At 49.4% G+C, this 15,619-nt stretch overlaps 1 protein-coding gene across 3 annotated transcripts; it reads right to left on the reverse strand.

Moving 5' to 3' along the window:
* Positions 1-528: 528 nt before the first annotated feature.
* Positions 529-15,361, reverse strand: ENDOU (endonuclease, poly(U) specific). 3 transcript variants are annotated; one of them, XM_023231220.1, is made up of 10 exons: positions 15,174-15,228; positions 10,579-10,701; positions 8,955-9,020; positions 8,343-8,480; positions 7,729-7,900; positions 7,139-7,338; positions 3,812-3,925; positions 3,056-3,162; positions 2,179-2,321; positions 999-1,161 (listed from the first exon to the last, which is right to left on the reverse strand). In XM_023231220.1, exons 1-10 carry the CDS (start codon positions 15,226-15,228, stop codon positions 1,044-1,046), a joined length of 1,236 nt encoding a protein of 411 aa, XP_023086988.1. In that variant the 3' UTR covers positions 999-1,043. The 3 variants fall into 3 exon arrangements, with proteins under 3 accessions (XP_023086989.1, XP_023086990.1, XP_023086988.1); XM_023231221.1 differs by lacking the exon at positions 10,579-10,701 and having other exon boundaries at positions 529-1,161; positions 15,174-15,361; XM_023231222.1 differs by lacking the exons at positions 8,955-9,020; positions 10,579-10,701 and having other exon boundaries at positions 529-1,161; positions 15,174-15,349.
* Positions 15,362-15,619: the final 258 nt, after the last annotated feature.

A 15,619-nucleotide genomic window follows, 5' to 3' on the forward strand; every position in this document is an offset into this window, starting at 1 on the left:
AGAAGACACTCATTTCAAGTTTTCTTCCATGACTTTAATTGGAAACTTGAACCTTCTAAACCGTAGTTCACACCCGGCTCTGTGGAACAGCATTTAGTTCTCAGTGGGGTTGGGGGACAAATGCATAATTGAGGTTAAAATAGGGAACCACAGTCTCTCTGGTCTCCTAGAGTTACTCAAATTATGCCTGCTGGATAAGCCTTAAAATAATTATGTTAATGACACCAAGCTGTGGGTTCCTTCTTTTTCTGATGCTGAATCTTCTTCCTATGAGGAGAACTCTTTCAAGAAAAACATTGGGGATCAAAATACAAGTCTGTGGCTGCACTAAACATCCACAAGTGGGAAACTTCTTGATGCAGAGGCCACCCCACCCTCAGCCCATTCACTGCACCAACCTATTACCCTTCTCCATTCAGCATTGGAGTTCTCCCCGACTCTATTCTGAGAGGATCTAACGCTGGGAAAAAACCAAAGGCCCTTGCTTGATTACTGTGGCCTTACTTCTTTGAGGATCGCAACACAGGGCTGAGTTGTAGTTTACAGAGCTGTGTATAATAACAGCCATTATAGTAATCTTGAATTTCTATCAGCTGCTCTTCCTAAGAACAATTGAAAACACCATCGCAGTAAAAATATCAGGGTTTGCCCTTTCCCCAACCCCGAAAAGAGGAAAGTGGGGAAACCCCTTCCTTTACATTAAAGGGAAGCATGAGGCCTGGGGAGGTCAAAGGACTTCTTCCTAGTTCCCCCACACATCAGGGCAGAGAGCTATGGAGGGCTCCTACCTTCTCTGCCTGGACTCTGTTTCTTAGTCTACATTGCCAAAATTCTAGAGGATAAAGGTTTGACTGTTTGTCCAATTTTTCTAATTTGTACATTTTATCTCTTTCCCATGTGGGCACTTTGGGATTTAGGAATGCTTCTCATTGCTTTGAGATTTGGTGATCCCTCCCAGTCCTCTCCCTCTTCTCTCTAGTCTGGAGAAGATAGCACTTCAGTCTTGCAAGAGCCCTCATACCCCTTTCTGGCTCGAAGTTCTATTAGGCAGAAGACACTATGTAGGCTGTGGCGATGTACTTCTTGCCATTCCCGTAGGTGGACTTGTCCCAGGTATATGTCCGGACGGCTAAGGGATATCCTCCCAGGCTTAACTGGCACCTGTGGGGAAAAATCCTGAAATCAGAGGTGCTCCCCACTTCACCCTGCCTCTCCCTGGGCTGGAAGGATCAAGCCCAACCTAAGCAGAAGGGCTCCATTCTGCTTAAACAGCCTGAAAGACAGAGCTGGCACTGCTTTCTTCAGCAGCTGCCTCCAGCTCCCCATGTGCAAGGAGCCATTTCAAAATCTTTGCCTTATTTCTTGTCTTCTTAAAGAATGCTGTTCCGGCCGGGCGCGGTGGCTCAAGCCTGTAATCCCAGCACTTTGGGAAGCCGAGACGGGCGGATCACGAGGTCAGGAGATCGAGACCATCCTGACTAACACGGTGAAACCCCGTCTCTACTAAAAATACAAAAAACTAGCCGGGCGAGGTGGCGGGCGCCTGTAGTCCCAGCTACTGCGGAGGCTGAGGCAGGAGAATGGCGTAAACCCGGGAGGCGGAGCTTGCAGTGAGCTGAAATCCGGCCACTGCACTCCAGCCGGGGCAACACAGCAAGACTCCGTCTCAAAAAAAAAAAAAAAGAATGCTGTTCCTCATCTTTTCCAGAGCAGTATTCCAAAATCCCAGATTCTAGAGGTGAAATCCTCAGAAATTAAATGTTTGCTTAGGGTTTCAGAAGTGGAAGAACTTAATGTGTCCGAATGTTAGAGAACATGAGGCCCCGTGGTTCCTAGTGGTACTTTCTGGGGCTCTAGGTTCCCCTCAGTAGCCGCTGAGAGAAAGAGGCTGAGAGCCCCAGGACAACTCCATTTCTATTTCATATATTAAGGTCCTATGTAAGATTTCACTTTGAGGGGATGAGGGGAGATAGTTTTGCTGCTAAGATGAAGTTTGGCAGCCACCGAACCAATCCAAAAACTTAATTGTTCAAGCAAGAGAACTGAGGCCCAAAGCACAGATTTGTCCAAGCCCTGTCAGCTTCTTTGTGGCAGAGTCCAGGTCTCTTGACTCTGTGCTGGCTGAGGACAGCCTGCAGCCCCAGCCTGCTCCCCAGGCCTGGCTGGCCCCGTCCTTACACTTTGCCTGGCCTGGCGATGAAGCACAGGGAGTAGAGTGCAAACTCAAACTCAGGGCTGCTGCCGATGAAAGCGGAGCCCACTTCCTTATAGTAGCCGTCCCAGTTGAACTGCATTGCCAGTACGTCGGGGTAAGAATCCCACTGTGGAGGGAAGGGCAGAAAAGGGGGTCTGGTGAGTACCACAGAGTGGAGTAGAACAGGTGCCCAACGGCAACAGTCAGACAGTATTTGTTGAGGGTCCATTAGGGGCCTGTGTGAACCTTCCAGGCAGACTGGATTCTTTAAATAGAGGAGCCAGTCTGCCTTGCTAAGTTGTCTGAGCCCACCCAGACCCTCTGCCTGGAGCTGCTAGTGCACATCTACCAGGAAGGCCAAAATCACTATCCATAGGATCCATCTCTGGGTAACAAGGACATCACTGTTCCCAATGGCCCTCACACATGGAAGAGAAGGATAGTTTACTACCCCCAAATTATTTCTTGGTACCGGGCAGCAAAGGTTTCTGTCTTATAAAGTGTATGAAGTTTAGCTCAGACTAGCCAGGATGAAATTTTCAGCCACATTCTAAGGAAACTGAGGCAGGGAGTAATTGCATATATTTGTTCTTCCCTCTGAGAATCCTCCCCAGGCTCCAGGCTCCCACCCAAATATGGTGCCTCCTGCCTCCTGTCCCTTGCAGTTAAGCCTTCACTGTTTGGAAGGGAATTCCAGTGTCCTGGCTGGCTAAACTGGCTGTCCAGCAGGTGAGGACGTCATAGTCACAATTGCCTGGGGTTGCCCCATGAGTGTCAGGCTGAGAGACAAGTCTGACTGGAATGCAGAGTGAGAGCAGGACATCTGGGCGCTGACAAGGCTTTTCCAGGTTGTGTACTCACAGGACCATCGTAGATGTGACTGTAATAGTCAACCAGACCCTCCTTCTCCTCCAAGTAGAAGCGGATCCAGTTATGGAAGCCAGTGACCTTGCCTTTTTTGACCTCACCTATAATAAAGAGTCCAAGATGGATAACCTGGGCTCCTTCCCCACCCTCTCCTTCAGTCCCCTTTCTCCACCCCATGCCAAGGCTTCCCCCTTCTCCAGTCTCTGACTTCTAGCTGCTTGGCCCCTTGCTCTGAGCCCCCAGAGTCTCTCACAGTCCTATCTCTCACCTCAGGAAGGCACCCCTTCTGGCTCAAGCCCTTGGGAGAATGCTTCCTTCTGGTGATCCTGATGACCTCTCTCAGCCATTACTCTAGCAGCAAGCCAGGCTTGGTGGGAGTTTTATGGGGTAGAACAGGGGGGAACAGACCATGGCCCTCTCGGGAAGCAGCTGGCCGGGCTCTGGAAGCAAAGGACTGTTCAGAGGTAGGCAAACTTGCTCCCAGACACGTGTCTTGACCTAGATGTGCCCCCTGGGGAGCCCCAGCATCTGGTCTTCTTTCCCCCTTAGGTACTCCAGAAAAGACTTTCTCAGAACGGCTCCTCAGACACCCCCCTCCCCTAGCCATCTGGGTTGGGGGAGAGTGCACGGGTCCCTCCATGCTAGCTGGCTGGACTGCTGATTAATCCATACCCAGGGCTGCCCTGCTCCTGAGCAAAACCATTCCTCTTCATCCCTCCGACTCTTTCTTTCCAAGAAAAGTGCTCCCACCTGAGAAGACATGTTCAAAGCCACTCGAGTCCCCCTCTTCATTGCCTCTTGAATAGAGCCCAAACCACATGTTCTTCAAGTCATCAATGAACTCTTGTTTTGAGCCATAGCGATCTGCAGAGAGGAACACAGAGGGTTTTGGAGAGGGGAGGCAGGGCCAGGTCCTGGGAGCGCTAAACAGAGACCTGAAGAGCTACTTGTTACACACATCAAGAAACATGGGGGTTCAATCAACAAATGTGTTCAGCTGTTTATTCAGTGATTATCTATGGGATGCCTATTTTGTGCCAGGTCCAGATGTAAAGGCTGAGGATTCAGCTGGGAATAGCGAGGACACAGTCTCTATCTATATTACATCCCAGTGGAGGAGTCAAATAATAAACAAGTAAACAATAAGAAATATGATTTCAAATCGGTGCTATGAAGCAGAGTAGCCGGTAATGACGGGAAAGGGCTGGCACATTGGGGGCAGGAGGCAGGGGGGAGTCTTCTAGAAAGGAAGAACAGAAAGGCCTCTGTGAGAAGGTAGTACTTATCAGAGAGCTGAAGGATAAGGAACTGGCTACACAAAGAAGAACTGGGGGGAAGATTCTTCTATGTAGAGGGAACTGCAAGAGCAAAGGCTCTAGACAGACTTGAGTTTGCTGTTCAAAGAACCAAAAGAAGTCAGTGAGGCTGGAGCAGGAGGGGAGAGTGGTAGGAGAGGAGGTTTGAGAAGCAGCCAGGGGTCAGATCCTTCAAGCCATGGCAAGAACGTCAGATCTCAAGCAAATAGAAATAAAATAAAAAATATTTTAGATTTACTAATTGTTTTCTGTCCATTTAGTGCCATTTTAAGTGCTTTCAATGTAACACTGAATCCTCACATTGAATCTTCACATAAGGTTGATACTAATTATCCCCAACTTAGAAATGAAGAAACTGAGATAGACAAAGTACGAAACTCATGCAAGATCACAGTTAATGAAAGGTGGAGACAGCGCTTGAGTCCTCTCAGTCTAGCTCCAGAGACCAATCTCTTTAACAACTCTATAGCTTCTTGGTAGTGCAGAGCCACTGAAGGATTTTAAGCAGGGGAATTGTATGATAGGAGCATTTAAAAGATCACCCTGGCTGTGTATGTTAAAAAGGCAATAGGGTGGTATGAGTGGAAGCAGAGAGAGACCAGTTTTGAGGCTCATGCTTTGTCCACGTAAGAAGTTGATGGGGCTTAGATAGTGGTTATTAACTCTGGAGGAGGAGAGAGAAGCAGCAGGCCCAGGACATATTTTGAAGTGGGAGTGATGGACATTACATTACTGATGGAGGAGATGGGAGTAGGGAACTTTGAGGTAAAGAGGACAATTAAATCTAACTACTAGGCTTTTGGCTTGAGCAACCGGATGGGTTACGTTGCCATTTATGAAATGGGGAAGACCCAGAGAGGAGCAGGTGTGGAGGAAGAGATGGGAACCAAAAATTCTTTCTACACTAAGTTCTGTGTGAATATCAGTTAGATAGCTAAGTGGAGTTGTTGAAAAGGCCCTTGGGAAAGTTCAGGGCTGGAGATTTCAATGAGGGAACCATCAAAGATTGACTGTTCACTGCCCACAATTTTGTACGGTGAATACAAAAGGAATACCAGACATATTCCTTCCTTTCAAAGACTTGAAACACATTTGGAAAACAAGACTAAATATACATAAAATAACAGAGAATGGCTTCACACACTGAATAGCTACCCTTACTGAGCGCGGACTGAGTACCAAGCTTTCTACTGGGTGCTTTATAAGCAATCATCCTCAAAAATCCCATGTCAAAGGGAAGCCCCAGAGAGGTCAAATAAATTGCCCAGGGTCAAGTCACTAGCAAGTGGCAGAGCCAAGATTTAAACCAAGTCTCTCTGACCCAAGGCTATTGTGGACGACACTCCAAACTCTGCAGAGCTGCCGATAGCCAGAGTGAGCTGGGGCAGTGCAGCCTTCACAAATGTGGTAGGATATGAACTATTAGAGAACTTTAAGGATAAGTGGGATTTGGTCAAGGAGAGAGGCGAGGAGAGAGTGAGTAACAGGACAGTCTGGCCTTGGCATCGGAACCCTGAGTTCCAGCCCCAGCTCTGCTTCCAACTCGTTTGTGGCCTCAGATAAGTCTAGCCTGTCTGGCCTCCATTTCTCTCATTTGAAAAGCCCTTGCTCAGTCTAGACCTCCAAGATTCTCTTGTGTATTTACTACAAAGAGAACGCCAGGGGGCAGCACAGGATTGCAACTTCTTCATAGAGTCACTCCTGTGTCACTGTCACTTTACCTAAAAACAGTGTCACCACTTGCTCTGTCGCCCGGACTGGAGTGCAGTGGCCGGATCTCAGCTCGCTGCAAGCTCCGCCTCCCGGGTTTACGCCATTCTCCTGCCTCAGCCTCCCGAGTAGCTGGGACTACAGGCGCCCGTCACCTCGCCCGGCTAGTTTTTTGTATTTTTTAGTAGAGACGGGGTTTCACAGTGTTAGCCAGGATGGTCTCGATCTCCTGACCTCGTGATCCGCCCGTCTCAGCCTCCCAAAGTGCTGGGATTACAGGCTTGCGCCACTGCGCCCGGCCCAGTGTCACAAACTCTTAAGGGAGTCAGCAGCTCTGAGCCAAGACACTCTCAGGGACAACGAGGGAAGACCCAGACAGAGCCATCCCTCAGACAAAGCCCAGCTGCCTGGAGTTTGGGAAAGGAATCTGCAGAACACTAACAAACACAACCCCATGCCAAGAAGTCCTGCGGCCAAAATCTTTTTTGGTCTGACTCTAATGTATCTCTATCTGGAGGCTTTCCAACCACAACTCTTCCCGATAGGACTTCCCTCTCTGAACCTTTGTTGATTTTCTGATGCTGTTTCCCCAGCCAAAAGGTGGACTCAGCCAACCCGATTCCTGGACTTTAGTGCAGGAGGAGGGAGTAGAGTCAGTGACTCTACCTGTCTGAAACATGGTGCTAACTCCGGGATCGCAGAGGTGGCTGAAACGTGCCCTGGGTGAGGTTGGGATGTGAGGGGAGGCTCATGCCCAGCAGAGAACCCTGAGACTGTAGCAAAGGGTGGGCATGCATGAGGCAGTTAACATGAAGTCAAAGGTGGGGTGATTTCCAAGCCAGCCAGCCAGAGGATGTGTCAGCTCCTGGTTGGGCTCCTAACCTCTCCTTGGCTTCCCCCTGGCCTCATCCCTCATCCCTCCCAGTTGTACACTGACCTCCACAGAGTCGCCACCTCCTCCTCACCTGCCCTCCTAACCTTCCCCTCCCCTACCCGCCTGGCTCCCTTCAGACAGACTCATGCACCCTGGGGCCTGGGGGTGCCCACTCACTCTGGTGATGGAGGAAGCTGTAGAGCTCCTTCATGACTGCCGTCTTCATGATCTCTCTGAGGAAGGTGTCCTGTTCGGCCAGCTCCTGGGCACTGAAGTGCTCTCCATGACCTGTCGCCCGCTGGTAGTTGTTGAGGAGGTTGATGAAGGCTGCATAGGTGGGCTTGGAGAACAGCTTCTCATTGACATAAGTGAAGAGTCTGGGGAAGGCAGAGGGGAACCCCACTGAGAGCCCCAAACATGGGGCAGCAACCCCTCCAGAGACTTCTAGACAGGCCAGGGGCAGGCAGGCGAGGGCTGGCTTCAGGAGCCGAGGGGGCACTTTGGGTACTCTTGAAAGCCACAGTCAGGTCACTTTTCTTCCACCTCATGTTTTGGAAGAGCTGTTCTATCCTCAACCTGGCCAATCACAGAAACCCTCCCAACTGGATATCCACAGTCGCTCAAGATGGCTTTGTCTCTGGGGACCTATTTTTTTTTCTGCTCTCCCTTTGATCCTGCCTGACTTGAGGATAAAAGAGCTAAGGCATCAAAAAAAGCAAGGATGGGGTGAGATTTGGGGGGTAGGAAGAGGAACTGCAGGAACTCACGGCTTTGGGCAGCGATCCCTTTGGTCTCTGGTCTCTGACGGGGAGATGCAGTTTTGGCTATTGAGAATGATATCTTCCTTCTGGGCTTTGTTGGTGTCTGCCCTGTAGATCTTCTCAGAGATGCTCTGAATCTCCTCTTTGGTTATGGCATCACTGCTGTGGGAGAAGCCCTCTGGGAGGAATTAGGAGAGGGGTGGCCTCAGAGCCAGAGGGAAGGGGGGGCGGGCAGGAAATTGTGTGCATCCCCTCCTGGGCACCTTCAAGAAGCCAGCATGGACAGAGGGGAGCCACAGTTGGACACCCTAGTGGTAGACAGGGGCCCAGAGCCTAAAGGACCTGTAAAATCAGCACAGGCATTGCCCACAGAATGTCCCCCTGCCCCTTCCCCCTAGGAGGAGTCTCACATTTGGGCATGCATCAGAATCACCTGGAGGCCCAGGTAGAACAGGAAAGCGAGTCCCACCTCCAGAGTTCCTGATTAAGTAGGCCCAGAGTTTGCGTTACTAACAAGTTCTCAGACATTGCTGTTGCCGCTGGTCCAGGGACCACACATTGAGAACCTGCTCTAGAGTCCTTCTGTCTCTGCAGCTTAGCTAAGGGAGCAGAAGACTAACCATGATCACTACACAGGCTCTCGAAATCCTTGCAGCAGTTCCCAAACTCTTGGCAGCGGGCATTGCAGTGACATTGGTGGTGCTTGTCGAAGGCTTCGTAGCAGCGGCCCTGGCAGGAGGTGGGTGCCGAGTACAAGTCTGAGAAGAGAGGGGAGGTGTGTCCCGGGCTGACCTCTAGAGGTCGCTCTGAACGCCCCGCAGGCCGTCCCTCCCTAGCCTGGCTCTCTTGACTCTGCCCAGCAAAGATCTCCAGGGAAGGAAAACAAACAAGGCTAATTCGTGCACACCCTTCACAGTCAGGAAGTCCTTTCTGATGCTGATCTTTGCTTTCTGGCACACTGTTTTTCTAATCTTCCCATTCTAAAAATAAAATCTCTTCCACTTCCCTCTCCAGGCCTCAGGCTCTCTTTCCTAGCTACCCTCCTCCCATAGCCCCCCCAGGCTGGCTGAGCCCCCCCAGGCTTCTTCCTGCCCAGGTTCCCAGAGTCCAACAAGCCTCTCTCATCTGGCTGAGGCCTGTGCCTGGTGCCACTGCCATGGCCGCCCCTCCTTGTCACCCTCATGTCCCTCCTGCTTTATCTTGAGGGCCCCCCTTTGGGGAGGCAGGCTCACTGCTGGCGAGGGCCTCTTCTGTCTCTTCCTCCGGCTGTGGCAATGGCTCTGACTCTTTGTGGTCCTCTGCAGGTAGATAGAAAAATAAAGTCACCAATAACCTGAGAATTCCCCTGCTGCTTGGTTTCTAGTTCTCTGCTCCCCCAGCCTCAGGGGACAAGCAAGAGCACTGGATGCAAATCCCGACCAGGGGCTGGGGTCCAAAGGACGGGCACCAAATAATGAGGATGAAAACAGAAAATGGAAGATATTTCCAATGGAAGACACATTATAGAAAACTTATAAAAAAGGAAAATAATTTCCCCAGGTGACACATCTGGATTGAAAACTCTGATTTTGGTGATGAAAACTCTGATTTAACAAAAGTTGACAGATGGATAGAGCCTTGATGCTGTCCTAAGGACAAGGCCCTCACTTAGGAACATCCTGTACCTAGAAAAACTTCTCATCAGAGTTCAGGGTAAATTCTCAGGGCCTCAAGGAATAAGAGCTGTTTCCTGAGATTCCAACATCCCTTCTTTCTTTGCCTCACTTGGAAATGGCCACAAAGACTGTGTCTATGGAAAGGGCATGTTCAGAAAAGCACATTCCTATTGCTGCCCCACTCCCTTCACCTGCAAGCTGCGTGATTGTAGCTCAGCTCTGGGCAGAGAAGGGTGGATCTGAGGTTGGCGGTGGTGTGGCAGGGAGAAATGTTCCTGGGAACTCTGAGTTCCTCTCTCATCACACAGTGGAATAATACCCCCCCAGTCCCCTCCACACACCCAACAAACAATACTATGACAAAGTGATTCAGAATCTACTAGTGAGTTTGCTGGAAAGTTATTACCATCAGAACTACCAGTCAGGTTATTCTTCAGTCAGCAAACATCTTCTGATCACTTACTATGTGTCAGGCTGTGTTCTAAGTGCTGGCAATCCATGCACTCTGACTCCCAGTTTTGAAAACATGCTCACTGAAGCCACGTTAGGTAATGATGTCACAAAGCAGAAGAGCGTTAATCTGGGATTTGACAACATTGGAAGCACCTAAACAATTTGATTATTCATACATTATTTTTTTCAAGTATTCATTTAAAACAATGCAGTTAAAGGTGGTGCGTGTCCTGTTCTAATTGGTAGGCTGGAAATGACGGTATGGAGATGTTGTGCCATGTGGTCCCTTCACTAGAGGAAGAGTGGTATGAATCATGTCCGTCATTGTGATGACACCATGCAGTCTCCCTGGTGGTACACGAGTTGTGAGAGTTTGCTACCATTTTTTCATTTTTTGTGATTTAAAGTGTTGAATAGCAATTAGTAATGTCATACATACTAAAATATTATTTTTATCATTTTACTCTTTTTTAGAATTTGGTACTTAAACTTTCAAGATATTGTTAATACTAGTAGTTCAGACAGAATTCTAGGTAAATGACATCTACTGTATTTTAAGTTGGAGGCATCCTAGAAAACCTGAGAAAAGTGGTAGCCAAAGTCTTGACCCTGCCTCTGTCTCTCGGTGCTTTCTGTCCAGACCTTTAGAGCCCCTGTCAGCTCTGAACGCTGCTCTGGCCTGCTGGACACCCAGGCCAATGGCCCCTTAGACAGGCTGGACGTGCCTTTGTCTCAAAAGGAGGCTTACCAGTACACAGATGTTCGTAGTCTTCGCAGCAGTTCCCATGCCGGAGACACCGGCGGTCACACTGGCAGGCAGCGTCCCGGTTAAATTTCTCATTACATCGAGATGCACAGGATTCCATTTTTCCTATAGGCAGTAAAGGTCACAAACTCAGCTCTGTGGAGACCCTGTTCTCCTCCCCAAGGTGCCTCCCACAGGAGGGTTCACAGATCAGGACAGGAGTGTACCTGGCAGGGAAGGGCATTACTCTTTGCAAGGGAGAAGTACATCCACAGCCTCCCGTGCACAGCGTAAGCCTCCTCCCCACCACCCAACACCCACCAAATATTTCAAGGCTCATCAAAGAGACCAGGATCACAAACCCAAATAGGCCCAGAACAAAATAAACAAGTAAAGAAGCAGGGTCTGAGGCAGTAGGAAGAAATGGAGACCGTGACAAACTTGAGAGCAATGCTCCATCTGAAATTCGCAGCTGATGCTCAGCTCCAGCTGATTGTTGCCATGTTGGGATGTGGGCTCAGTGTTGCCAGAGCCTCCCATTTTTTCTTTTCAAGATAAATCTTCATTTTGGTGTGAAATTTTCCAACCATGTAAAACTTTAAGCACACCAAAGAAATAGGTCTGTGAACTGGGTGTAGCCCATAGGCCCCCTTCACCTATCATGTCGATGCTGCCCCAGGGATGTCCCCTGCCCTCTGACCTTCCCCTGGCTCTTATCCCATCCCTGTTATGTTCTTTGCTTCTTTGCTCTTCTCTCCCCTTCATCTGTCTTCTCTGTACCCTCTTTCCCCCTGTGTCACATCTTTCTGTTCTTTCCCATCTTTGGAGTACATTCAGATTAATTTATGCTCAGGGTGGGGAATGAGGTGGGTACGGGTGAGAATTGGGCTCTGGCCTAGCATTCTATTGTGTAACCACAGACCACATCCCCCACTGCAGCCAAATGGTTTGCAGAAGCAAGGTTTTGGTCGCAAGGGACGTAAGACAAGACATTTTGAAGGAACAGTGGAAACCCACTGTCCACTCTGGGCTTTAAGGGTGATAAGAGTCTTTGTTCGATTTGAGGTTCCTGAGGTTTGGATTTCACAAACACTGGGTTCAGAGGTCATACTGTGGGTTACAGAGAATGTCAAGATCAGAGTCAGAGTTACCATCGGCATCAGAATTTGTATCAGTGAGGAAACTGAAACCTAATTTGGACCAGGGTTGGGGTTAGTTAGGTTAAGAACTACAGTTAGGATTTGGGCTTGAGTTAAATTAGTTGATAAATTAACAATTTTGTATTGATATTCGGGTAAGGAACAGGAATAGACTTAAGATAACATTCGGGGTTGAGGAATGTGTCAGGATGAGAAAAGATGAATAATCTCTGTTTTGTTTGGGGGCTTGGTTCTGGTTATGATTCAACAGAGGTATAGTATCTTAATTTAAGCCTGGAGTGGGTGAGAGCTCAAATACTAGAGGTTGGGTTTAGTTACCAGTCCCTAGTATTGGATTCTGGGATTAGGGTTGATACTGTGTCTAATGAGGGACAGCATAGCAGAGAGGTTAAGAACCTAGACTCTGGCGCCAAATTGCTTGAGGCTGGAATTCTGGTTCTACTGCTTTCTAGCTATGTGATCTTGGGCAAGTTATTTAAACTTCTGTGCCTCGGTTTTCTTATCTGTAAAAGTGGGATAATAATGGAGCCTATCTCATAGAATATTTATAAGAATTAAATGAGTTACTATGTGTAAAGCACTTAGGACAGCAAGTGACACATAGTAGTACTATAGAAGTATTTATTAGGTGAATAAACGGTGGCAATATTTCTTGCCCGTCTTCCAAGTGACAAGTGTTCAGACTAGGTGGAGAAGTCTTCCCTGTGTGGTGGCCCTATTGACACACTTAATCTAGCTGACATTCTCCCAGGGTTTCAACAGGGCCATCCCTTGGGCTGGGTTGTCAGCACGTCTGTGTTGCTGATTTCCTGGCTGACTTCATCACTACAGGTCTGTATTCTTTACATCAGAGAGGCATCGGGTCAAGGTTAACCCAGGTCTTCAGACAACTTCGCATTGTCCGGCCTCCAAGGTGGCCAGGAAGGCAGGTTTCCAGTTCCCAAAAGAGACCAGGCCCAAGGCCACTTGTTCCTTCAAGCCCACAGGAACTCCTCTTGAATGTTAAATGATGCTCCCTTGGAGCCTGAATGCGAAGATCTTAAGGAGAAATTTTCAGCCCATCAGCTCCCTACTCAGTCAGCCTGGCAGTACACCCAGAATCCAGAGGGAGAGAATTCAGGCAAATCAGGGCAATGTTTTTAATGGGCCAAATCAGCAGAGTCCAGGGAAAGAATTCACTTCATTCCAGCAGCTGGCACCAGTTGAGAAGGGTTGCAAGCGAGCAGTCAGCTGGACGTGCAGGAGCGCACCCCCGCCGGCCCAAGCTGAGTGGGCTTTTTCATCTCTGCTCAAAAACTTTGTCTCCAGCAAGAGCCCCATGCCAGCACTTTCTCACATTTCTCTGTGCACTTGGTCTGCTTCAAGGTGACCTTGGGATTTGACAGTGGAGGGCAGGGGTGGGAGGAACTTTTCCTCACAGGCACTTTGCTGTGATGTTCTGGGGACACTTTGATGAGTAACTAGTCACCCTAACTCACTCCAGCACCCCTACACTGCACCATTGACACCAATACTCTGAGTAAGCCTTGCTCCCCAAGCCAGGTGCCTGAATCACTGCTCTAGTAACCTGTGCCTCTTGTTCCTCTGCCTTACCTCTCTGACTCTCTGCCTCTCTTCATTTGAGCCTTTCCTCTCTTGGGTTCAGATTCTTCCTCCGTTCCCTATGAAATGATCAATTTCTCTGCACTTTCTAAGACTTCAATATGCCAGAACAGCCACTCCCTATCCATACTGGCCATCAAGAAAGCTTGGTCCCAAGCCTGGGTGGACACAATGTCCCTGTACACTGGCGCTCAGTCCCTCTGATGACTGGGACATTCTACATGTCTGTACCTGTCAGAAGGCCCCGGATGCTGTTTCCATGGAGACCTAGTCAACCAAGAAGCCTCACCCCTTGGACTAGCTTCCTGCCTCCATTCACAACCAAAAAAATTAACCAAGGTTCTCCACAGATATCTAGCTCATAAAGGAGAACCTGAGGCTGTCAATGATTCCCCGTGTGATTCATATTCTTGCCTCTCAGTTCTGAGATGTTGGGATAGTATCAACAAGTGCAGAGCCTCTTCCCTGCCACCACAGGAGGCCTCACACACTTGACCTCACTTCCCATCCATCCCACAGACGAAGCACATACTGCCCTCCGACCCAGCAGCAAGAGCTCCACCTGTACTTCTAAAGCTACTGCTACCTCTGCCCTCAGGGATGTCCCCCCAGGTACCAAATGTCCAGAGTTGCTCTCCTTCCCTAAGGCTGGGATATGCCAAGCCTGCTGGCCCCCCCCCAGGTTCCACCTTCCTCCCCACCAACAGGGCTGAGGCCGGTGGCTCCCAGGCCCACCCTCATGCTCCCCACTCCCTCTCCACCAGTAGGGCCCAGGCAGAGCTGGTTCCTGGTAAGGTGCACTATCTCATCCACAGTTGGGAGGTACAACTTCTTCTTCCAAGGGTTTTCCATTTAAAAATCCCATTAGGGGTCTCCTTTCCACAACCCCATTGGAAATGACCCCAAGTGGAAGTTTGTCCCAAGAATATTTATAGTCATAATCATAGCGAATTTCCAATTCACTGAGATCTCACTTTGCACCAGGTGCTTCTCATACATTATCTCATTTAATCCTTTCCACAGTCCCATACAGGAGTGACCCAGTGGAAGGATTGTTTCTCCTGTGGGCAGAGGAGGATTCTCCCCACACTCCTCAGCTCAGCCCCTCCCTTGGCAGTCCTTCCCACCCACCCACTAGCTACCAAGTAACACATCAGCACCAGCATTTTGCACAGTTATTAAACAGGAACATGGTCCTGTTCCTCTGCCAGTCCCATCCCCTGGACCTCTTATAACTGTGGGCCAGGTCCCTTCTCTATTCTTTGATTCCCCTAACACTGCAACAGAGATCCATTCCTCTGACCCCTGTAGAGCCCCAGATAGGACGTGGCCCACCTCCTGGTTAAGGATCCTTCCAGTTTCCTCCTAAGCCTGCCCACCTCCTAAGGCCCTACACAAAGTAAGATCACACCCTAGACAACCTCACCTGTCACCGGGCAGTGGAAGGAGTGACCAAGGGCAGCCAGGCCACTAGACCCCATGGAACCCAGCCCTAGCTTTATACCACACAGTGGCCCCAGACAACAAAATCTTGCGGAGATGAAAAGTCAGGCTGGACTAAGGGATGTTCGGAGCTGATCCTCCAAGGTGTCAAGAAGGGACTTCTATGAAGTCAGACCATCAGCCCTGCAACTCTCTCCACATAGTCCAGTCCATTCCAGGAACAACACCTGCACCCTCAGATAAGGACAACCCAAAAGAGTTCTGCGGGTTTAGGACAGAGCTCACCCTCCCTTGTCCCACAGCCCTGCCCTCTACCAAGTTCCCCAATTCTCTGCTTCTTTAGGCAAGATCCCGCCCCGCCAGCAATTCCATGCCCGCCAGATAGTGACTTACCAGCCCAGGCCAGGCCGCACAGCACGGCCAATACCAGGGGGATGCAGGCCCTCATGGTGCCCAGTTGGAGGCCAAAAAGGGAGTGGCTGTTGTACTTTCACTAGAGTCAGATGAATGTCACGGCTCTCAAATGAGCCTTATTCCTCAAGCTGATCCTTTTAAAGACACCAGGACTTGTGGAGCTGGTGTCTCCAGATCCTTTCAGGAAGAAAAATGGGAGGGAGGGACCCTAGATGGATAGGAGGTGGGGCCCTACAGCTGTTTGAAGCCTGAGGGAAGGTGACTAAGCAGGTAGGTAATGCCAGATGTTGAGAACAGGTAATGCTAGCTGTTTGCAGCTTAAAAAATAGGTCATGCAGGCAGGCACACCAAGATGGGTCCAGTTTGGGGGGTTCTTTGTCCAAATTAGGGACACCCATGGGCTGATCTCTGGGTGATCCCCACCA

Source organism: Piliocolobus tephrosceles, chromosome 10, assembly GCF_002776525.5.
Source record: "Piliocolobus tephrosceles isolate RC106 chromosome 10, ASM277652v3, whole genome shotgun sequence".
Lineage (NCBI taxonomy): Eukaryota > Metazoa > Chordata > Mammalia > Primates > Cercopithecidae > Piliocolobus > Piliocolobus tephrosceles.